General features: G+C 39.2%; 1 protein-coding gene across 1 annotated transcript; it reads right to left on the bottom strand.

Annotated features, from left to right (window-relative positions):
- Window positions 1-1,989: 1,989 nt before the first annotated feature.
- Window positions 1,990-22,862, bottom strand: LOC117303540 (26S proteasome non-ATPase regulatory subunit 5-like). The gene is made up of 7 exons (XM_033787775.1): window positions 22,482-22,862; window positions 17,966-18,110; window positions 15,195-15,449; window positions 9,504-9,747; window positions 7,410-7,598; window positions 5,646-5,755; window positions 1,990-2,513 (listed from the first exon to the last, which is right to left on the bottom strand). The coding sequence occupies exons 1-7, from the start codon at window positions 22,808-22,810 to the stop codon at window positions 2,121-2,123; spliced, it is 1,665 nt and encodes a 554-aa protein (XP_033643666.1). The 5' UTR covers window positions 22,811-22,862; the 3' UTR covers window positions 1,990-2,120.
- Between the last annotated feature and the right edge of the window lie 2,556 nt (window positions 22,863-25,418).

Raw genomic sequence — 25,418 nt, 5'->3', positions numbered from 1 at the left:
CATGTGTTCCCAAACCTAAGGGCTGCCCAGGTTGATTTCTGGTAAGCTTTGACTTATAATGTAGATGTCAGCCTGTTACATGATATAGTATATTACTACATTTAAATAACAAGCGCATTGAACAATCCTTTAACCTGTAATGTTGCGTGCTCCCAAACTGAAATTTTTTTTGCGAGGTGACCAATGGTTGACCACCCTCGTCAAAAATATCATGGTCTAGAACAATAAATACATGCTATCCAGATATAATGCCCCAGGTTCACAAAAATTGTGCAAATCATTGTTTAATTAAAGGTAAAGTGCTTTTGTTACACAATGTTCATTATGCATACACTATGGATACACACTTCATGCTGTAATGTCTAATAATGTGGGTTAGGATTGTCTAACCACAACCTGACACAGTCCATTGGTTTCAATTTCATTAGTTATGCCGGAATGTGTTTTTGGCTTTAACAAACTACAATGGGGATGTGTAACATAAAAACAATCAGCATTTCTTTTTAGAGAAGTTGACATAATGTTGGTGATGTATCAACCTTACACACTAACACACTAACATATCAACCCTACCATTGCCATTTAGCCCAACTCCAGGAGTTACCAGCACAAACATGACAAAGGAAAATATGATCTTTCTTTTGCAAGCTGTGATAAGATGAAATAATAATGAACCATTCTTATAAAGCGGATGTCATTGTGTGGTCCCTTTTTTTCCTACAATTTATGTGGACCTACGTGCTAAAGTATGAGATTTTTTATATTTTACATAGCACCATGTATTGGTTTACAAGTTGCTGTGGCGCAATATGCAGCCAATCAAACCAATCAAGATACATGTGTAAGTGCACTCACAACACACGAGACCTACGGTTTTACGTCCCATCCGAAGGATGAAGCTGTTGTTAAAGGAACGTTACAGAATTGGTAAGAAACAAAAATCGTGAAGATCACAGATTTACATAAAACTTACATGGTCTAATGATGATGATAGAAGAAAACATCCCTTGAAATATTTCTGTCTGAAATGTCATATTTGATGAGAAATAAATAATCTAACGTGTTTGGAGTTTATCGCTCAGTGAGCGTTTTATTCATTTTTATTTTGGCATTGATGCAATGCAAAATTGCAATCTGTTTTTCACTATTCTCTCGTGACGAAGATGGTCGATCGATCTCAAACTTCTACAGGTTTGTCAGTTTATGTATATGGTGGATTACATAAAGTACTTACACTGCCAGCAACTGTTTTGTTAGCAAAAACCAGTTTTGTAATGTTGCTTTAAGTGTTTTGCTTAAGGACAAAAAGTCACGACTGGACTCGAACCCACACTCTGCTGATCAGAAACACCTGAGCTAAGTTTGGTGCTCTTATTTGCTTGTGCACGACACGCCACAGACTTCCCAAACTTTCCAGCAGACTGTTCTGGGGTAAAAACTTAAACTTTCACATTTGACATTATTTTTAGCCTTACACCGATGTGTATTAAGCCTAAGCAATTTCCTAACTTACCCTAACTTAAGCCATTATAATAATCGAACGGCCATGTAGAGTGCTGTTACCAATCAAAATGCATTATACGGTCATTTAATTGGGGCTGCCAAACACTCGCAGTCTAAACAAACTCAGTGCTCCACTCAAAAAACATTCCAAGTGCTGCTGAACCGAAACTTGTTTAAAGACTCTGGACACTATTGGTAATTTTCAAAGATCAGTCTTCTCACTTGGTGTATCTCAACATATGCATAAAATAACAAACCTGTGAAAATTTGAGCTCAATTGGTCGTCGAAGTTGCGAGATAATATTGAAAGAAAAATACCCTTGTCACACGAAGTTGTGTGCTTTTAGATGCTTGATTTCGAGACCTCAAAATCTTATTCTGAGGTCTCAAAATAAAATTCGTGGAAAACGACTTCTTTCTCGAAAACTATGTTACTTTAGAGGGAGCTGTTTCTCACAATGTTTCATACTATCAACAGCTCCCCATTACTCGTTACCAAGTAAGTTTGTATGCTAATAATTATTTTGAGTAATTACCAATAGTATCCAGTGCCTTTAATAGCTAAGTTAATTTCAACATTCAACTATTAATGGCCAAAGATAAATGAACTGATATTGTTAATCTTGCAAAGCTACTTTAGATTGCACTATTTTATACAAGGGCCCCTCTTTCACATACTCCATCATTTTTAACACAAATGGTCTACCAAAAGTATGGGCAGAAGTTGATGACTTTGCTAGTACCTTAATGACATCATATTTTGCATGTTTACCTGTTTGCTCATGTTCAGTTTTACGATCAAGTAGATATTCATGAAAACCACAGTGCTGATTCATCAATCTCTGTGCCCACTCCTGATTAGCAAGTGCCTTCAGGACCGACAGTGCAGCACATTTAAGCTCAGGAAAAGGTTGCTGGCATATTGCAAGAATTGTTTGAAGAGAATTGTTGCTGATTTTCATGAACCATTGCTCGAGGATGGAGAGCATTCCACTTGTTTGTTCATCATCCTAAAAAATAACACAAAAATATTAACTTTAACAAGTCTAATGTCTTTGACCAACCAAACACACAGAATGAGAAAATGTGGTAGAACAGGGCTCACTTTCATGCTTTTGCTTATTGCATTGTACATGAAACATTATTGTGCAAAATTACTTGCTAATGTTCGAAATAAATGTACGCTATTAGAATAAATTTTCACTGCATGTGCCACACACTTCAGCTTATTATAATAATTATTATCTACTTTATAATATATAGAATCCTCTAATCTGATTGCAGGGTGCGAAATTAACGGTTGCCCGGTTGCCAGGGGCAACCAAAAAATCATCCGGGCAACCTGTGATTGTGTCGCCGTTGCCCGACGGGCAACCTTATGAAAAACAACAATTTAGGCCTAACCTGCTTATATTGTGCCAGCTCCAAAGATCGTTTGAATTTTCCACACACAAAAAATATTTATGATGTTCAACCATTTTTGTATATTCCACGACGTCAACCGGACCGCGAGCCATGTGAGAACTTTCCAGCATCATCATTCACGTATTAAATAATATGCGATGGCACAGCGCGGTTAAAATTGCAGTGCTGTGTGGGGGTAATAGCGGGACAGTAATGCACGTGCGTAGGGTACACGTACAGCATTTACAATTGGAATTCACGTTCTTGTTCTGTCCCAACTATAAAATCAGCCTAACTGCAGATATATGGGCCTTTACTTACCATCTTTGCTGTGTAGAAAAACACATAGTTGGGTCATTTCTATAGTTGGGACTGAACGTTTGCATCGCTGATCCTGGTCGCACACGCGCTTTCCAGCAACCGCTGGTGCCGCGCAGTTGTCATGCTGCACAGTGCGGGCACACGCGCTTTCTAGAAATTGCGCTTTTCCGGGGATCACTGGTGCCACGCGTGTTATGCTGCACGCGCACATAACAAGCGTGTGGGAACAGCTAGCGAGCATGTGTGAGCGCAGATCCACTCGCTACTTTAATTTGCGTGGTTGACACTGACAGTTCTAATATTTACGAAAGTTGCATGACACAAAGAATAACAATGAGCCTCCTAAAGTTTGGTTTCACGTTGGGTAAAAACCCAAAACATGTAAGAAGTGATACCGACGCTGGTTTTACAGATGATGAAGAGCACCATGTAAGAAGTGATACCGACGCTGGTTTTCTCAAGAGTTAGAGTAAGACTTACCTTTATCTCTTTTTTTTCGGGCAACCTATTTTTCTTGTGGGCAACCTATTTTCAGTTGCTGGTTGCCCTGGGGGCAACCAGCAAATTTTCTTAATTTCGTACCCTGGATTGGTTAAAAATTGAGTCATTGAACTAGCTGGGCCCCATTTTTCTATCAAGATGACGTCACAGTTGACTATTATACACATAATGAATGTTTATGAGTGCAATGGTGTGAATATGTTCATGAGTTGAAAGATGGAATGTTCTACTCAACGAGGCGGAGCCGAGTTGAATGGAACATTCCAGCTTTCAACGAATGAACATATTCGCACCATAGCACGAATGAAAAACATTTATTATTTGTTTTATATAACATCCAAGTAGATCTTTGTCATTTTGATTAAAAGATACAACTTTCAAAACAAACAAAACGTAGGCCTACAATTTTTAATTATAGAAGCCAAATGTTAAGTAATTTTACTACCTTGCAGTAACACTGCTGCGTTACCAAAGACACTCGCACGCAGTGATATGTGTTTACTCAGCTTTTTCGTTCCATCCGAAAAGTACTATTGCACGCTGGCAGCGTGCAATGGTACTTTTCGGATGGAACAAAAAAGCACGGTGAGTGACTCAGCGTGCAATGGCACTTTATTTGCTATCACGTGACGGACAATCCTCCAATCAAATGGCAAGGATCTGCTTGGGTGTTATATAAAGTCAATCAACTGTGCCCGCCCTGAAAATAACGGACGCAAATAGGTCACTCATGTACATAATACGACTATACGTTCCTTGTCACGGCGCGACTTTTCTTTGCAGACAACCTTTCATCATAGTCAGGGTTGTTGATAAGAAGAATCTTTATTCAGTATATAAAAGAAATATTGACTGCTTAATAATCGGGGCACAGTTAAAATTATAGGCCCTCGGTGATGTCAAAACCATGACTATGCCCTCAGCTTTGCTTCGAGCATAGTCATGGTTTTGACATGACCTTAGGCCTATAATTTTTAACTGTGCCCCTATATAGAATTCAATATTTCCATACTGTTGCCCATGGGGTCTAATAGTGAGGCCACTAATTTCCACAAAGGGAGAAAAACATCAACATTTTGATAACAATTTTGGCAATTAGCATTTAACCCAATCAGGACGGGACCTCCACCAATTGTTGCCTGTAACTTGTTAACGCTGCATTTTATCCCACCAAACTGCTGATATTTCCCGATATATTTATCTAGAATCATATTGTAAAACAATAATTATCTGGCACAACCGTTTTGTTTTTACTTGGATCAAATGATTTTATGCTTTTGTAATTTGTTTTTACAAGTTTATTATTATTTAAAAATTGATTTTTGTTGAATTCAAAAATATAGAAGTGATGTATCACTGTCTTGTTATAGTTTTAAATGCATCATGGGAATTCAATATAACCGCCATATTCGACGGACATGTTGGATTTTGTGTCTTTAGCCTGTATTCAGAGCTTTGAACTACATTGGATATATATTTGTTTTTCAATGGAAAAATTCGAACTTTTTATTTTCAAACATTGTTATCAAATAAATCCTATAGAATCAGAAACCAGACCTCATCACTGCCCCCTCCCAGAAAGCTGACAAGAATATGTTGGAAAACCAAAAATGAATTTCGTTTTGATAAACCAATTGAATCCCCCAATGGTGACCCCAGGAACTCTGGGGAAAATATGAACTTTTAGAAAAATGGCCAAAGACTCACATAATTTCATTTGGTTAAGTGGCGAACTAGAATGAAATTAAGTTCTTACTGGTGGACTATTACAGACCAATATGGGGTTTGTGGACGTAACAGGCAAGGCATGGCAAGGACTATGAGCCATCTGCACACCAGACTCACAAGTTCTCAACCGGTAGCTAGTTGTTCCTGTTATCAGTACTATTATTTAATCAAATGTAAATAAAGCTCACCCTCAAGGAGAACAAGTTTGCAAGTGCCATCAAACTCCTTATTCTAACCTCTACTGGAGGACGCTGAATAATAAGACCCATTTGGGTGAGTCCTTCATTCATCAAAAGACCTATAATCAAAATGATATAATGAGGAAATAACTGTATGAGAGTTCATTTTAAAAACTATAAAGAACATTGTTATACACTTTAAGTCAGGGATGAGTTTCTGAAAAAAATTAAAAACAACATTTTGCTGTCAGTCACTTTTTTTAACTCGCTGGCCGGATGAGTCAACGAAAATTTTCAGTTCCGCCTAGTAGATTGGACCGAATATTTTCCTTACATGTAGATGTTCATGTATGTTAACTAATCATTTTCACTTTGAGGCAACTTTGCAAAACCCTAGTAAACGTTTGATTTCAAAACCAAGAAATGCTGAAAGTCAGTGTTGTATTCGAGTCACCTGTGTTGAGTCCGAGTCTGAGTCCTGAGAGTCACTTGGTCCGAGTCCGAGTCATGAGTCTGGTTCGAGTGGGAGTCTGAGTCATGAGGCACTTGTTTAAATAACTAAATAGTAAGAAAACTTCAATTGGACCAATTGACTGCAAACCAAATGTCGACAAATTAATAAAACATAAATAAAACACATATAATTTTACCAAAGTTCTGTACCTGCAGCTTAAATTTAATTTCAGGTTTTACAAATACACAACATGTAGGGCCTACTCCTTGCCCCAGAACATCTTCTAGTGATGTATAATGATTATATACTGATTTATTATTTCAGAAAGATAGATATTCAACAAAGTTTTATGGTTTAGAGAAAGTAAACCTTTTTGAAAAAAATTAAAAACTACCATATTCCAAAAAATGTTCTTGTTACACTTTAAGAAAACAAGCTATGACATAGTGGAGATTCCAATTCTAGACCGATGAGGACGCCTCGGTAATATGCGTCAATCATTGACTATGGTGTTACCGTTGACAGAATACCCACATTGGCGTCGTGCACAATTATGCTCTTACATAATTATATCCCATATATATTATGGCCGTACATGGTCATCTAAGGTCCTACTATTTGCCGTCAACTCGCTTGGTGCTGTCAACTAGCCGTCAACTCCTCCAACATAAATTTAAAATCCACAAGAGGCATAGAACTGTAAAGACTAATCCATATCTGCCATATGCGGTGTGGTGGTTGAGTTGACAGCGAGTTGACGGCAAGTAGGACGGGCCATCTACACGATAATCACGAACAATTTGAAACACCATACGCCAGTTTACGTATTGTGCTAGACCCTAATTATTCCTCCGTGTGCATTCTGGGCATGACGATTGGATCGTCAGAATTGTTTTAATTTAATATTCAAAACTTAAGGTACGGTTTTTGCAAACACTTGACTCGCAAGTCACAGGTCCTCAGGGACAAGTCTGAGTCATGATGATCGAGTCCGAGTATTTTGCCGACGTGACTCCAGTCAAGTCTGAGTCACCGAAATTGTGACTCAAGACGGACTTGAGTCCAATTCCTGGACTCGAGTCATACAACACTGCTGAAAGTGCAACAAAAGAGAATCATAATCTTCAACATGCTTTCATAAAAACATGAATAAATTGAGCCTTCTACAGACTAGTTCCTATACTTCACAGTGAACAATTATTTTGTAAAAAATCAGCTAATAAAAGATAAATTAATCTTAACATTATTTCCAAAATTGTTATGAGGGCAAGTGTGATTATTGATAAAATGTTCACACTAATAAATGATTGAACTCATACCTTGTTTGAGTAAGGCCTCTTTTCCTTCCACACTCAATCCAACTACATTGACAGCATCCACTGCATTGGCAACTAAGCTCATGTCATGACTGCCAAGGAGGTCAAGGCTCAACTTCAAGAAGCAATTCGGTAAGAGAGAAACTTGGCTTGATTCAGCCTTGCAAATGGTGATGAAGAACCGGAACAAAGCTGCAAAAAAGTTGCCCAATGCTGTCTATATTAACATTATAAACTGTGTATAAACAAATTAATGGACTCTAACCTTACATGTAAAAATGCAACAATATTCACTATATACATACTAATAGACAAGTCAAGTATGTAAGGATGATGGGCAAACGATGTAGAAGTAGTATTTATAACACACTAAAACTGCGAGTGAATACATACAAGCACAAATTTGTTTATATTTCTGCTGAAGAAAAAATAAAACCGGTTGGATTTTATTTTAATAAAACACTCTATAATAAAGCATGTTGGTTTGTTCTTCAGAAATGTACAAAAATGCCTTATTAAGGCTTACTGTTCATAAAATCAGAGGGAGTAATTTTTGGAAAAAGTGAATGCATTTGGGAAATTCCATGGTCAGTCGCATGACACTTTTCTGTGTCATTTCTTGATCTTGGTGCTAGAAGTTCTGTGTGAGATATTCTATCCAATAAGTTTATAGACTGATTTGTACTTGACACCCAAGGCTTTGATTTGATGATATTAGAAATGTTGTGGGCTTTGTGCTCTGGACATTATAACGTTGTAAAAAGCGGTCAGTCGCATTACACAAAAAGAACATGGTAAAAAACACACTTGTCACAATTCAAAAATTCCTCTAACCATGAAGCTTGCGAAAGTGTTACTATATGTAACACACAACTCTTATACATGGGTCTCCAACAGGATACTTATAAATGGTCAGCAACTTGAACTTTTAGGTATACATGACAAAACCATGGTCAGTCACATTACGGTCAGTCGCATTACAGTTTTCCAGTCAATTAAGCCACACCTACATGTACATGGAGCCCAAGCTGAGTTCTGATTTAGCAAAATTGGGTTCATTCCTTGTCAACAACTAAAAATAAATTGGTTTCATATGTTGCCGGGCTACTAAAAATGGGGGAAAGGGTAGCCTGGTAGTCAAAACTAGCGGGCTACGAAAGGGTAGCCTGGTAGTCAAAACTAGCGGGCTACGAAAGGGTAGCCTGGTAGTCAAAACTAGCGGGCTACGAAAGGTAGCCTGGTAGTCAAAACTAGCGGGCTATGAAGGGGTATCTTGGTAGTCAAAACTAGCGGGCTACGAAAGGGTAGCCTGGTAGTCAAAACTAGCGGGCTACGAAAGGGTAGCCTGGTAGTCAAAACTAGCGGGCTACGAAAGGGTAGCCTGGTAGTCAAAACTAGCGGGCTACGAAAGGGTAGCCTGGTAGTCAAAACTAGCGGGCTATGAAAGGGTAGCCTGGTAGTCAAAACTAGCGGGCTACGAAAGGTAGCCTGGTAGTCAAAACTAGCGGGCTACGAAAGGGTAGCCTGGTAGTCAAAACTAGCGGGCTATGAAAGGGTAGCCTGGTAGTCAAAACTAGCGGGCTACGAAAGGGTAGCCTGGTAGTCAAAACTAGCGGGCTATGAAAGGGTAGCCTGGTAGTCAAAACTAGCGGGCTACCGCAATTTTTTTGACCCCTGCTATACCCCCTAAAAGGGACATGTGATGAAAAAAACAAACAAAAATCAGAAATAGTTTGAATGATCACAAAATTATTTTGCTCAATTTTTTTAGTCTTCAAATTAATGTTGACAGCAAAAGTAAATTAAATTTCGCAATCATTCATTTTTGAGCATTCGCACAATTTTATATTCAGCTCTCTTGGTTATTTGTTTGAGCATTCAAAATGGATCCGATCGACACGATTTTGAGACCACTAATTGATGTTGCACTAATTTATTTTGAGATTTTGCAAAAATTTATTTCAAGCTTTGGCAATAAGTTATTCTAAGCGCACCAACAAAATTATTTGGAGTGTGCAAAATGTTTTTTTGAGCAAAGTAAATTAGTGCTGACAATATAAAATAGTGAACTTTGATGGTCACTTACTGTATACCTACATGGAAGTAAGATTGGTTTGACCTCAGAAGCAATCAACATGTTCTCTATTGTGGACAGAACACCTTGCTGATTCATATACAGTAACCCATGTTTACTGCACACAAGGTTACTCAGCATCTCAATAGAATTCATTTGAATAAGTTCATCATCAGTGTTCAGATCCAAGATGAGGTCTTGCAAAAGGCCACAATTTCCAATAACCATCATAGACTCAGAGCTGTAAGTAGCTACCTTTGTTGCCAGCTGTGTACAAATGAAAACAACAATGTAGATTGTTATATTGTCAAGTTAGTTGTTATAATAGATGTTAAATTTGCATCAGGGATAAAGAATATTAATTTTGGTTTTTACCCATACACCGATGTGTGTTAGCACTGTATACTCAGTACTTTCCCGAGTCCTGTGAAAAAAATATCACAGGCATGTTACTCGGGTGGGATTCGAACCCACGACCCTTGCAATTCTAGAGCAGTGTCTTACCAACTAGACTACCGAGGTTGCCCGGTAGCTAGAGGCAGTTCAAATCCTATGTTTTGGCAGCGAGTACCGCAACGATATAATAGATGTTAAATTTGCATCGGGGATAAAGAAGTTAGTTGCCGTACTAGTACTTGCAAATATGGCACACAAATACTATACATTTTGCATTTGTGTAAACACCTAACAATGTACATGTATTACAGAGATACTGTGCTTCCACTGTCTGAAACTGTAATGTAATACGACTTGTAATGCGCACATATCCACCCTGCTGGGTGTTCAAGGCTACTGTATGTAGCTTTCAAATGTTTAATGATTGCTCATTGGATTGTTGATATGTATTTGCCCTTTTAAATGGTCTTACATAACCAAATCCACTTGATGTCATCATCTCAATCAATCTTGGTAGTGAGCCTTTTTTGTGAAAGGCTAGTGTGTTCACATGCCCAAACAAGAGCAATTCATATAAATCCAACGTACCCACCATCAGACACATACTGTGAGAAATGAGTTCAACAATGTCATTAAAATAATTTATTTAGCATACAGATTTTCATGACACTGTTTTACTCATTTCCCAAAAACTGCATTACCAGCAACTCATATTTTAAGGTAGGGCTTTCTACTATCATTATCTTCAAACGGTGTAAGTTTAATGTAAATCTGTGGACATTGTGTTTTGTGTTACAAAAAGTACCCAAATCCTTTAACCATATTTTTTTAGGCTTGCTTCGCGCGGCCACCCTTAATTAACTATGGTCATGGTAATTTAGAACCCCCCTTTTTGGGGCAAGGCCTTTATACATGTTATATTTTTCATTGAAACAGTTGGATAAAGAAAAAGGACAGTTAATGTGGAGTGTGATAATGTGTTGTAAAGGTTAAGAGCAATGTGAGCGTGAGAGAGAAAAGAGCGTGCGGCATGAGTGTTAGGTTTGCCGACCATACCAGCAGGTGAGTGGATACAGCCACAGTATCGGTATTGAGTGTTAGGTTTGCCCGACCATACCAGCAGGTGAGTGGATACAGCCACAGTATCGGTATTGAGTGTTAGGTTTGCCAACCATACCAGCAGGTGAGTGGATACAGCCACAGTATCGGTATTGAGTGTTAGGTTTGCCGACCATACCAGCAGGTGAGTGGATACAGCCACAGTATCGGTATTGAGTGTTAGGTTTGCCCGACCATACCAGCAGGTGAGTGGATACAGCCACAGTATCGGTATTGAGTGTTAGGTTTGCCGACCATACCAGCAGGTGAGTGGATACAGCCACAGTATCGGTATTGAGTGTTAGGTTTGCCCGACCATACCAGCAGGTGAGTGGATACAGCCACAGTATCGGTATTAAGTGTTAGGTTTGCCGACCATACCAGCAGGTGAGTGGATACAGCCACAGTATCGGTATTGGGTGTTAGGTTTGCCCGACCATACCAGCAGGTGAGTGGATACAGCCACAGTATCGGTATTGAGTGTTAGGTTTGCCGACCATACCAGCAGGTGAGTGGATACAGCCACAGTATCGGTATTGAGTGTTAGGTTTGCCCGACCATACCAGCAGGTGAGTGGATACAGCCACAGTATCGGTATTGAGTGTTAGGTTTGCCGACCATACCAGCAGGTGAGTGGATACAGCCACAGTATCGGTATTGAGTGTTAGGTTTGCCCGACCATACCAGCAGGTGAGTGGATACAGCCACAGTATCGGTATTGAGTGTTAGGTTTGCCGACCATACCAGCAGGTGAGTGAATACAGCCACAGTATCGGTATTGAGTGTTAGGTTTGCCGACCATACCAGCAGATGAGTGGATACAGCCACAGTATCGGTATTGGGTGTTAGGTTTGCCGACCATACCAGCAGGTGAGTGGATACAGCCACAGTATCGGTATTGGGCCGGCCAACCAAAGTTATGGCCAAAAGCCACCTGTCGAGTTCTCAGTCAAGTGAGTTGACCAATCTCTACATTATAAACCACAAGGGAAACTGACTGGGTAAATTTGTAAATGATTTTTGGGGTTGAACAAAGAATTGACTAGAGTGGGATTCGAACCAACGACCTCCGGATTAACGTGCCGGCGCTCTACCAACTGAGCTATCTAGCCCTATATTGGCGGTGTCCCTATTTTGTCAATATCTTTGTTCGGGGGTGCCAGTCAGAAGCCATACAACCGTTAACTGCCGTGTAGCCAGGGATCACACCCAAATTACGATACAACCTGGGAAGCGGCAGCTAGGGGATCACCTTAAGGGGATGCGACTTTTTTGTTTCAGATATCAATATAAACCACAAGGGAAACTGACTGGGTAAATTTGTAAATGATTTTTGGGGTTGAACAAAGAATTGACTAGAGTGGGATTCGAACCAACGACCTCCGGATTAACGTGCCGGCGCTCTACCAACTGAGCTATCTAGCCCTATATTGGCGGTGTCCCTATTTTGTCAATATCTTTGTTCGGGGGTGCCAGTCAGAAGCCATACAACCGTTAACTGCCGTGTAGCCAGGGATCACACCCAAATTACGATACAACCTATTGATATCTGAAACAAAAAAGTCGCATCCCCTTAAGGTGATCCCCTAGCTGCCGCTTCCCAGGTTGTATCGTAATTTGGGTGTGATCCCTGGCTACACGGCAGTTAACGGTTGTATGGCTTCTGACTGGCACCCCCGAACAAAGATATTGACAAAATAGGGACACCGCCAATATAGGGCTAGATAGCTCAGTTGGTAGAGCGCCGGCACGTTAATCCGGAGGTCGTTGGTTCGAATCCCACTCTAGTCAATTCTTTGTTCAACCCCAAAAATCATTTACAAATTTACCCAGTCAGTTTCCCTTGTGGTTTATATTGATATCTGAAACAAAAAAGTCGCATCCCCTTAAGGTGATCCCCTAGCTGCCGCTTCCCAGGTTGTATCGTAATTTGGGTGTGATCCCTGGCTACACGGCAGTTAACGGTTGTATGGCTTCTGACTGGCACCCCCGAACAAAGATATTGACAAAATAGGGACACCGCCAATATAGGGCTAGATAGCTCAGTTGGTAGAGCGCCGGCACGTTAATCCGGAGGTCGTTGGTTCGAATCCCACTCTAGTAAATTCTTTGTTCAACCCCAAAAATCAATCTCTACATTAACGGCAGCCTGAAGCCAAAGACTCCACTGAAATTACCGTAAGTTTGTTTGGTTTAACAAAACTTTAGAACTAAAATGTGTCTTTGATAAAATTGTATTATTTGCTTAGAAGTGCTGAAACGGCTACGAAGTTTTACAAAGTTACTGTACGATGGTGAACTCGCTGTTATTAGTAGAATTCAAGTGTTTTATGATTTAGTCAATGCTAATAGTTTCAGTGATGGGGATAATTCCCACAAATACTTAAATGTTCAGACGTAATGAAAAACATCAACGAAATTGTATGAAGTGGTGATGAAATTATGTTTCAATAAGAATGTATTTATTTGATGTGCTTTGGGTTTCGAAAACCTAGTATTACACTATTTGGTTAATTTCGTTTATATAGATGACCATTTAACCCTTGGAATTGGTGACCCCCCTCAAGTACCCAAGTCTGACCGGATAGCAAGGACGCCCACGACAGGGTCACTGAGTGTGGCGCTGATTAAGATTCACCCGCAAGACGGACGTCTGTCGCCTTTGAAGGTTGAAATGAAAGCATCGATAATTGTGAACAATGTTAATTTTATGACAGCCCAAGTTATTTTAATTATTGAAGCTTAAAGGAACACGTTGCCTTGGATGGGACGAGTTGGTCTACAAAAAGCGATTGAAACCATTTGTTATGAAATGCATATGACTAGAAAGATGTTTTCAAAGTAGAATACAATGATCCACACAAGTATCACTCAAAATTGCACGATTTTCCTTTTACATCGCACCTAACCTGGTCAGCCATTTAATTTTACTCCCATAATTGGCCGACCCTGTATAGTCGACGAGGTCAAAAGAAACCACCCAACTTCAAAGCATATCTGTCATGTCTGTGTAGATCATTATATTCTACTTTTACAATATCTTTCTACCCATATGCATTTTATAACAAACGGTTACAGAACGCTTTTCAAAGAAGGCTTAAGGCCAAATTGGCTTATTAATTTATTTAGGTTGCCTAATTTGAAAAGTTGAGGCAACAAAGACAGGCGACGCCTTGATTTATTTATTGTTAATGTTGTACGCTATTACAACCAATGTGAGATCATTAACTTAATTTATATTTTGATTATGTTGTAGATATTGTAAATACCCCAAAGAATTATTTAATAAGAATATCTGAAACTTTATTTTGTGTCCTTAGTACAGAAACACCATTTCAATATTGCAGAGATGCCAAGTCCAGAGGCCAGCTATGCGTGAGATTTTTCAAAGCTCACCGAATTGTAGCTGAACCTGCTGGGAGAGCAAAAGCGTGCGCAATCTGCAAATTTGCGCTCTGTTTGTATGGCAGCTCAAGTTGATGATTCTGATAAACTGCGAGCAATCTGAAGATTGCGCACACATTGTAGATTGCGTTTTTGTACACACGAGCCCGATTTGGCAATGCATTGTCGTTAATTTTTATTTTTTCCCGGTCTGGCCCCAATGCGTGAGAAAATGTTTGCTGTGCGTGTGAGCGTGAGACAGAGCCCAAATGCTTGAGTCTCACGCCTAATGCGTGAGACTTTGTAGGTCTGATATTGTCGAGTCTGACAATTTAGTGTCTGGATTCTTCACTGTTTTAGAATGATGTAGGAATATTCAGATGGACGTTTGGATCAATTAAGATTAATCTGTTTACATGCTTTTCCTGTTTTTGTTTTTTTTCAAGATAATAAATTTAAGCATTATATACGATTCGCAAGTTTCCTTCTCTGAATTGCTTGTATAAAGCCTGATGTTTCATGCACCCTGACGATCCAACTTGTAATGTGCATTATATCCACCCTGAGGGTGTTTAAGGTGCAGAACACCTCCACTCATTTCACATGGAGATTCACAGTCAAATCCTACATGTACATACCTACTTATAAAACATCATTATGTTACACACAAATATTATGCATGCTACTTGCAGACATGATGACCGGAAGTGCAACTGACAAATATCACATCGAACCATTCAAAACACAGACATGTAGATAAATGAGAGCTGTTGTTAAACTTGTTGAATTTGAAATCATTCTGTATTACACTCTAAAATATTAAATTCAATACTTACTTCAAAAAACCTGTATTTTACTATATCGCCCTTGGAGGCAACTCTACCGATGTGACCAAGTAAGGATCCACTGAATATGAAGTGCACAGCCATGATGTGATTGCTACATATAGCATCCAGTGTAAATGATGCCTCTTGAGCGACTAACAAACAATCATCACCAATCCTAGTTATGATTGATGTCAGTAAACCAACATCATTACACAAAGCCTCAACCTCAGATTGACACTTGATATCATCTGCTATACGCTTCACCTGCATCAAAATATATCAAGAAATAAAAAGCATTTAGGTTCATTTCAATGGACATATTATTGGCAAACACACTACATACAGTGTAGGCATACGTCTGTGTTTCTGTTTGATAAACAGAACTTCAGAATTTTCAGATTTGCTTTTATTCAGAATTTAGACAAGAGAACAAAAATTAGACAAAAAGCATAACATCATCTCACTTTTTACCTCCAAAATCTTTCTGTCTGTTGAGATACATGTACATGTACCAAGATTCACTTCAATTATACATGCAGACGTACATTGTAATGTAACATGCAGACATGATGAATCACCCTTTCATGATGAATTTGAGTAGTCACATGCTTCAATCTCAAGATATGCTAAATGGTCAAACAATCATGATAATGTGAGGCAGGGAAACTGCATGTACATGTACTGGCATGACTGGGGCGACTTCAAAAAAGGAAATGGTCCAAAATCGCCCCCAAATCAATCGCCGCCACGACTACAAGTGACGATCAGTCGTACATGTACTTAGCGCCATCGTAAAATTCAGATGAAATTTCTTTTTTTGTTTGTGAAATGGTTTGACAAGTCTTGATATTTTCAATACATGTATGTGGCCATGATCGCTCATCTCAGTATGACCACATGGTGCTGTGTAGTGTGGATATCCACAGGCCCCATCCACAACGTTCAATCACTCGCCATGCCCGCTGGTGGTCCATGCACACGCAACACATGATTGTAATGTGCAGTACAACAGAGCAGGTCTAACATTCGACACGCTGTGATTGGCCCGTTGATAATGACCATGCATAAGAAGGTTTGCTAGACTCCAAGTTGGTACACGTTCACTAGCCGGGTGAAGAGATTGCACAATGTGACACACGCCTGCGGTTTATGTACTCTAGCAAAAACAACTTTGACCGATGCAGGGCAAAATTCATTTGATATTTTTCAATGTGCGTCAATGACCGAACATTGAAGACAAAGATTTGAATGCAAAAGAAGTTCTTTAAAATCGATCCACAACTCACAAATCCATGAAAGTGATTGTTGATGAAAAGCATTATTTAGGGCAGAAACTTGTGATACAATCGTCCAATAATTGCAATTAAGCGAACTTCACTTTTTTTAGCAAGGTGTGTTTTGAAAAACAGTTCATACTTAGTCACTACAGACTTCAGAGTTTTTCGCATCACGGTGAACACAGACGGAATCGCAGATACATGTCTTAGTGTAGAACACAGAATCGATCCAATTGTATGGAATTTCATGGAAGTAACCAAAAAAGCTATGAATTCAACAGGAATTAAAACATGGATTTATATAATGACTTTTAATAAAATGAGAACTTACAAATACAACATTCTAAACACTAAAAATCCTTCAAATTCTAGCAGTATTTTTTTGTTAAATAAGAATAAAAAACAATTAGGCTTTTCAGGCAAGTGGGTTGCAAGAAGAATACAAAATAGAACAGAAACAAAAACATTTCTGGCAAAAGTGTACATTGAAGCTGTTATCAAGTTCTTTATTAAGGGATTTTACTGATGTGCCAAAAGTCCAAAAATATTTTACCTCCTAAAATAGCAATTAGGCTACCCGCTAGTTTGAATTGTACAATAATGCAAACATGTGTAACATGGCCAACATGTAGGGAAAAGCGCAGCAATATTGCTAATATACTTTCTGTAGGATAGGACAGCAACCATGACAACCAGGGAAATTCTTGGTTGATTTGACATGGAATGATCCGTAATAATGTGTTATATTCAAATAGTTGCTCTAATGGAAACACAGTTCAGCTGGGTTTCCCTTATTAATTTTGTTTTTTTCATTGTATGGATAATGTTGTCGCATAATGTGCTGTTAGATTTCACCAACAGAGGAAGTAACGGTATGTGATAAATGCATTATGCAAATTCATTATCTACAGTGTATGCTTAAATGCAAATTCATTATCTACAGTGTATGCTTATGCAAATTCATTATCTACAGTGTATGCTTATGCAAATTCATTATCTACAGTGTATGCTTATGCAAATTCATTATCTACAGTGTATGCTTAAATGCAAATTCATTATCTACAGTGTATGCTTATGCAAATTCATTATCTACAGTGTATGCTTATGCAAATTCATTATCTACAGTGTATGCTGCTAAAACTTGTTGAACTGCCTCTAACTACATGTACATGTACCGGGCACTCTCGATGGTCTAGTTTGTATGACACTGCTCTAGTAGAGATGCAAAGGTCATGGGTTTCCAATCCCATCCGAGTAATGAGTACTGAGATGGGTAAAACCAAAATAAATAGCATTTGAGAAACTAAAATTGGTACTGATTGTTTCGGAAATTTAGCATGCAGCATTGACATTATCGAATTACATAGCATACTCAGCAACTTTTGCAGGCTTTCTAAAATTCATATCAAACTCACAGAGTTTCTAAAATTCATATCAAACTCAGAGTTCCAAAAACACCAGTGTTCAAAAACCGCACAAGTGATGTTTATAATGGTTACTCACCTGTTTCAGACAAACTAGCTGGATTGACTCATTGGAATGATCTAGGCACAGCAGTAGCTCTTCTCGGAACTGGTTCAGAATCACGTCTGCTTCCATACAGTCAAAAATCTTACTCAATATTGCTCCAATCACTGAATGTTTCTCTCTGTTAACAACAATACGAATGAATATGGTATGAAATAAAAAAAGCAAATCTGAATCAAAATGGTTTTGTTCCTACCATTTCAACTTGTCATGTGCTCCATGATGTTCTGACATCAGAATCCCCATACTTCAGAACATCAGGCAGGGTTGTCCACAGTTTTTGAAGAAGCAGGTGAAAAAGTATAAGTAGCCGGTTTTTGTCTATGTACTTAGCAAGCGCGCAAGCGTTACTCTCAGGGCATTTATAAGCTGCTCTGTGGTGCATTTTGAGAAATTGTTTGCTTAATCCATAATTTCTTTTGCATTTCAGATGCTCTGTGGTGCAATGTTAGGCCAATTTTGAGGGGGGACATGGGGGGAAATTTGATATAGCGTTTCCCACCCATCAGAAAGTAATGTCCGTTTCCCCCCGGATTGATACCCATGGCGGGACAGACACAGTGCATAGTTGAGCTGGTCAAAAACATGAGGGAATCAATTTCTGTTTTGTTACATGGACTCCTGAACCTGTCATAGATTTTGATTCCATTCTTGAAGTATTTGTTTTGGGTGTCATTGTTTGACAAATAGTAAAAAGGTTTCTTTTTATTTAAAACAGGTTTTTGAGGCTTTGACAGGAAAAAAACTTGGGGGAAATGGAGGAGGCCAACAAAATCTAGGAAAAAAAGAAAGACAAAAAAAACAGAAAACAAGAAAAAGAAGAAAAGGAAAACAAAAAGTAGTCTGCGGCAAAGGACCCAGTAGCCGGCGAAATCACCGGCTGCCGGCACTTCTGGACAACACTGCATCAGGGCCATTAGTAGTCTTGGTGCAAGACGTTTCCCTTTCACGCACACCGCGGCCAATTCACCGACAGCGCGCACACCGACTCACCTGACTTACACGTATAGTCCACTCACCGCCCCTTGCCCCTTCTCCGGGGCGGTGAGTGGACTATAAGTCAGGTGAGTCGGTGCGCACACTGTCTGTGAATTGGCCGCGGTGTGCGTGAAAGGGAAATGAGAAACGTCTTGCACCAAGACTAGGCCATTAGTTGAAATCATCGGGATTGTCTGCTTGGTGGTTATCATTTTTACAACCCAAGTAAATCATGTTAGGCAAAGTAAAATAAATTACATGTTGCTCGTCCGGACTTTTTGAAAAAGTTGGTGAGGGAGGTCCTTGTTATTTGTTATAGCTTTAATTTTTTTCCTCCGTTATTTTTTTCAAGATGGCCACCATGTTTAAGATGGCTGCCTTATCGTATTTTTGAAGATGGTTTTATGGTTTTTATGAATATGTTCTGTATGTCCTCAAATTCTGTGTGTGTTTCTGTGTCCATTTTGATACATTGCTATTCTTCCAAAGAGTTATTCATTGCTTTTGCTCCAAAGTTATTCTTTGTGTGTGGCATCACATCCTGGTGCCTACATGTAAGAAAGATGATGAAATTTCTCAATAAAAATGAAGAGATAATTTGAAACAGCTATCAATAAAATGTAAATTCATTTCATTTTTATATTTTTTTTGGAAATCGGCCACCAAAATTGAGGTGGGCGGGAACGAGCAACATGTTATTTATTTTACTTGGCCTTAAGATTTCTTTTGGTCTTTCACCATGTTCACAGTAAAAACAAGCTTTAAATAGTCCAACTCGGCCGCTAATAGGCTAGTACTTGCTGGTACAGGGGCCTAGCTTGTGACCCCAAACATAAAGCATTGAGTATATTTAGAAGTCAAAAAACGTGCGATGCGACAAAAATGAGTACTGAGCAGAAAATTGCATTTTTTAAAGATGTTTTTCAACTTAACTCAACAAAATTACAAAAAGGCAATGCAAGCATCATGAACGTATACATACAAAATTGAGTGTTTGGGATAAGTCTTGGTTACAGGATGTACAATACAAAAAAGAAAACTGGAGTTATTGATGGCAAACGAAAGTGTCATCTATCGAAGACGATTTTGAAACATCAGTGTTTTGACAATCAAAGCCATTGGACTCTTTCGATAAACAGTATTGTCCAAAGGCCCACACTTCGTGCATCACAACTTATATATAAAATAAAAAACCTGTGAAAATCTATGCTCAATCGGTCATCGGAGTCAAGAGAAAATAACGGGAAAACCCCCCCCCCCTTGTTTCCACACGTTTCGCCGTGCGTTAAAAACATGTGTTCAAAATAAATCTGTAATTCTTGATTTATAATTTATCGAGAACTTATAATTGTTTTCTCAAAAAGTTCATTGAATAATATTTCAAGAGAAGTCTTTCACCATTACCTTCTGTAAACCCTGTAAGTTATTTGTAAATCTGTGAACTTTTTTTTTTTCTATTCCAAAAGTGGGAAGACCAAATAAATAAAAATACCAGTTGATCGTCCGGATTTTTGAAAAAAGAGGATGAGGGCCTTATTATTTATTATTTACTATTTATTTTCAAGATGGCGGCTTAGTATTTCAAATCAAACAGGCCACCAATTCTTCAATTTGAATCAACCGCAAACTTATTTTATACCTATTAGTTGCATGAGGACCAGTAACAGTAACACTAACCATTTTATACTCTTGCACTAACAGGTTCGGATAACACTAAAAAGATTTGCTGGTACATGTAGGTATTCACTAATATTGTTTTATGAAACACGGTTACAAGTGTTCAACAGCACACGTTAGATTCAGGAACAGCTCCTAGGCCAGTCCTTTTGAAAAGAGGGACTTTAAAAAAAACCTTCTTTTTTACCAAAATCGAAGGGAAAAAAGAAGGGGGAAAAAAAAAGTTTAAAAAAGGATGCGGCCCCACAAAAGGATGTGGGCGGGGACGATCAATTGGATTTTGTTTATTTGGCCTAATTAATGTTTATCTAACGGAGGCCCAAAATAACGCCCAAAATGTTACCCCCCAACCCCCCTATTTCTACTTTCTTCGTGGTTGTTATCGACTCTCACATGTTTTCGACCCCAAACTTTGATTCCCATTTACCGCGCGACTGTGCAAGCTTCACCGGTGACAGAAACTCTGCTATTTTATACTCGTCTGTATTTAAGTCAGGCTTAATCATATGAGAATAATGCGCGTGTTTTGCGTGAACTAGTTCCCGAACGGGCACTAGTCTTTGAAAATAGTATCTGGTTACACTTGCACCATGAACAGCAACTACAAATCTTCCCTTTCTTTTCAAGAAATCTGTTCTCATTTCACAAGACCGAGCTATGTTATAACACATAATATTGACTGGCATAAATAATTCGGTAACTAAACTAGTGGAGTGTACGTCTGCTTATGAGTCAACTCGGTCCCAAGTCAACTCGGTCCCAAGTCAACTCGGTCCGTATGGTTGACGGGAAGTAATTGTATGTTTTCTTTGAATTGGAAAAAATATGTCCTTTGACTTTGTACATGAAACGGGATAAGTGTGCACCGATGTTCGGGGTATAATATTTGATTCCTTCAAAACCCATTTGTTTCTGTATTCAACATTGAAAATTACCGATTGAAAATTACCGATTGTGTTGGCCAATGAATTTCAAGTAAAAAAATGTCTTCAAATGTCTCTTTTCTTTCTATGTTTTCTGTACAGCTCTCAACAATTCATTAATTGACAAACATTAATAAATGAATCCTCTTTAAATTTTTTTCCAGTAACTTACATTTAAAATTAAATAATATAAAAACAGTACGAATTACATAATTATTAAAAAATAAAAAAAGGAAATTAATGTTTGGTTAAATTATGAATAAATCTTTCAAACCAACTTATAAGAATCAAAAATAATTTCAAAAATCTACTAATTAAAAAACTAAAACTATTAAGGAAATTAATGTTTGGTCGAAAATAAAAAACGAATATAATATTGTTCAAATAATTTGGGTTGCAGTCCCCCGCGCCCGGGCCCGTGCGTCTTGGGACCGAGTTGCCTTGGGACCGAGTTGCCTTGGGACCGAGTTGACTTGGGACCGAGTTGACTTGGGACCGAGTTGACTTGGGACCGAGTTGACTTGGGACCGAGTTGACTTGGGACCGAGTTGACTTGGGACCGAGTTGACTGGGACCGAGTTGGCTTGGGACCGAGTTGACCGGTACCCGTACGTCTGTTCCCCCTCGGGCCTGTGTGAGTGACCAGAAGATGGCTATTTCCATCAGCCTTCGTCCTCGGAAATAGGTCGCACATCTGGACACTCAAGTCAAAGTCCCTCGGGGGAATATACGTACACTAGTAATAGTATAGTAACCTCATTGCCAGTCAATAATGTGTATAAATAATACATGTAATTTTTGTAAATAAAAACATTTTAGTTTTTGATTGTGAATAATTTTCCCGTTATCCTGGATTCCTGGATTCCTGGAAACCCACGACACCAAAGGCTCATAGAGCAAGGACATGGACTGACCTGTCAGTTTCACTGTAACTTGTTGAACGTGCTTTGCTTGAACTTGAAGTTGTTGTTGAGGAGGAACAACAAGTTGACATGGTTGAGATTTTCAAGCATGCAAACAGTGGCTGCAGAGAAACATTCCTAACAAATGTTCGAAGTTGGGTTTGTGTTACAGCTGTGAGCGCTGTCCTAAAATCAATGAGCAATAATAACGACTTATTAGTGTTACTGTTAAAACCTTGTTCAAGTAATTTTAGTAGATGAACACTGCTTGGATCATCTGTCGTAGAAAGGTTGGTGGCACTTATGGCACTACCGTTCACGTTGTTACTGTTTGACGCCATTTTGGAACATGCACACGAACCTCCAGTAGTAGCCGGCAGTCGCGTATTTGGAAAATAGAACACATACAGTACAGGGAGGTGACATTGTTGCATTTTGCTCGATTCTGTGATGAGTCCGTCATTGACAATGTAATGGGACACTTTTTGAAAGCTCTGCCACTAGAGGGCAGCAGACCTACCAGGCAAGGGTGCACAACTCCTATATATTCAAAAATACTCAACAAATATTTAGAAGTCTCTCAGCCTCTTGAAAATTAAATCAGATACATTGTCATACAACTAAACTTCAGATTTCTTCTCATTTTTTGGTAGGTCAGCATTTTGGAATTTTTGCTAATTACCCTAGAAGAAACACTCCCAAAACCTCATGCACACCGCTTGTTATCATAGGGGAACTCGTGTCCAGTACGTCCTGTTCCAGTACAGTTTGGTTTATGCTGGCATTGTGTTATGAGAAACAAAATACAGTTTGGCTAAATCTAAATACAAAATCAAAAACACGCAAAACACAAGGTATTTGCTGTTAGTGATCGTCACTCAAGCTTCTCCTATTCCTAAGTTGTTGAACTGACATTACCCAGAGCCGTATTTTTTATTGGGAGAGTTGCGACATTACCTGGTGGAGAGCGCCCTCTCTTGGTGATTGGCAGATAGTCTAAAGTTTCCCATGCATTAGACCATGCATGGGGGATGGGTAATGAAAAGGGGCCTATTTTGGGGGTTTCGTGGTCCCCATCTCCGGACCGCATGAAATTTGACGCCAGGGGTTTTCAATGGTACTGATTCCGAATTTGGTTGTTGCTAAGCTCTAAAACTGCACAGATCGTGGACAGACCAATTTTTGGGTCATTTTAGGTAAAAAACAGTATTTTTGTATAACATCTGCTGTATACACTGGGACTATTTACCAATTGTTCACGGCAGTGCAAGAACCTTTTCCAAAGTGTTTAATGCGAACGATGTCAATTTTCCCCTTTTCTGTCCGATTAGCATGCAAAGGCCTGCAACAACAAAAACCAATGATTTGTATTGATTGAACATCAAGTACAATGATGCCATGTGTTTTTCGTTGCTACGACGTGCGTGTGTTAAATTTTTATTATCACACGCGCGGCCGAGTAAGATGGGGACGCAGACGCACTATTTTGTTCGTATTCCACTCGCGCTTGTGTGATAACTTATAATTTTGTCGAACGAGCCTGTAAATCGGCATCCTTTTGTTCAGGGGTTTGAAGAAGTACTCTGTATGTTATAATGGTACTATACAGCGTGGGAACATGATAATGCTTCGAATGACGTCACCCACATCGCAGGCTTCCGAGGATTTATAGATCACCATTTGTCGCCGTAATTGTTTCTTTTCGGGATTCGGTGCAGGATTTCCGACAAGCAACAGCAAGTAATGGATTTTCTGTATTTTTATTTCATACCTTCATACAAAAATTGCGTGGTCCAAAAGTGGGGGCTACGGTTTTGAACAATTCTAGCGATTATCCCATGGTCTAAATCGAGCGAATTCTGAAGTATAAGTAAAAAATACAACTTTTTACTTGATAATAACAATGAGTTGAAAGCAAAAAAAAAAGAAGAAAAAAAAAAGACTAGACATAGCATCTTTTTTGGGGGGTAATGTTTAACAAATTCGACCACTCCCGCCCACCCCAAAATAAATGTAGATTTTTAAACAAGGGAATCAATGTGTGGTGGGGAGGCTTTCAACTAGTGGTTTAAACCCAACGAGGCTTGGTTTCGAGGTAAATTATCAAGAACCTGCTGCCAGGCCTCGGCAAGTTTAAAACATTTTTGAAAACCAATTCAACACACTTTGATTCCCATTTATAAATAACTTTTCGGTCCAAAAACATCAAAACTTTTGTTTAAAAAAAAGGTAAATAAATGCAAAAAGTATTGTTCAATGATTTCTTTCAACACAACACCCTTCCATCTATGAAATGGTAAGGCCCTCGGGAAAACAACATAATATGAATGAAGAAACTGTCTTATAAGCACAGGTGCAAGCTCGCGTGTCACGCCCATGTTTCAACACTTTTTACTGGTCATTAAAAAGTAATGAGAGAAAAGGTTGAGTGGAGAGCAAACCTGTAAGAATGTACCAATGCCGTGTTTTCCCCCTCCCCTAGACACATCGGTCCAATACCCTCCGTATCCTTCCTTGGCCCGAGCACCTTGTAAGAATGTACCAATGTCGTGTTTTCCCCCTCCCCTAGACACATCGGTCCAATACCCTCTGTATCCTTCCTTGGCCCGAGCACCTTGTAAGAATGTACCAATGTCGTGTTTTCCCCCTCCCCTAGACACATCGGTCCAATACCCTCCGTATCCTTCCTTGGCCCGAGCACCTTGTAAGAATGTACCAATGTCGTGTTTTCCCCCTCCCCTAGACACATCGGTCCAATACCCTCCGTATCCTTCCTTGGCCCGAGCACCTTGTAAGAATGTACCAATGTCGTGTTTTCCCCCTCCCCTAGACACATCGGTCCAATACCCTCCGTATCCTTCCTTGGCCCGAGCACCTTGTAAGAATGTACCAATGTCGTGTTTCCCCCCTCCCCTAGACACATCGGTCCAATACCCTCCGTATCCTTCC

The sequence above is a fragment of the Asterias rubens genome, chromosome 19 (genome assembly GCF_902459465.1).
Source record: "Asterias rubens chromosome 19, eAstRub1.3, whole genome shotgun sequence".
Taxonomy (NCBI): domain Eukaryota; kingdom Metazoa; phylum Echinodermata; class Asteroidea; order Forcipulatida; family Asteriidae; genus Asterias; species Asterias rubens.
This window is presented reverse-complemented; position numbering and strand designations above follow the sequence as displayed.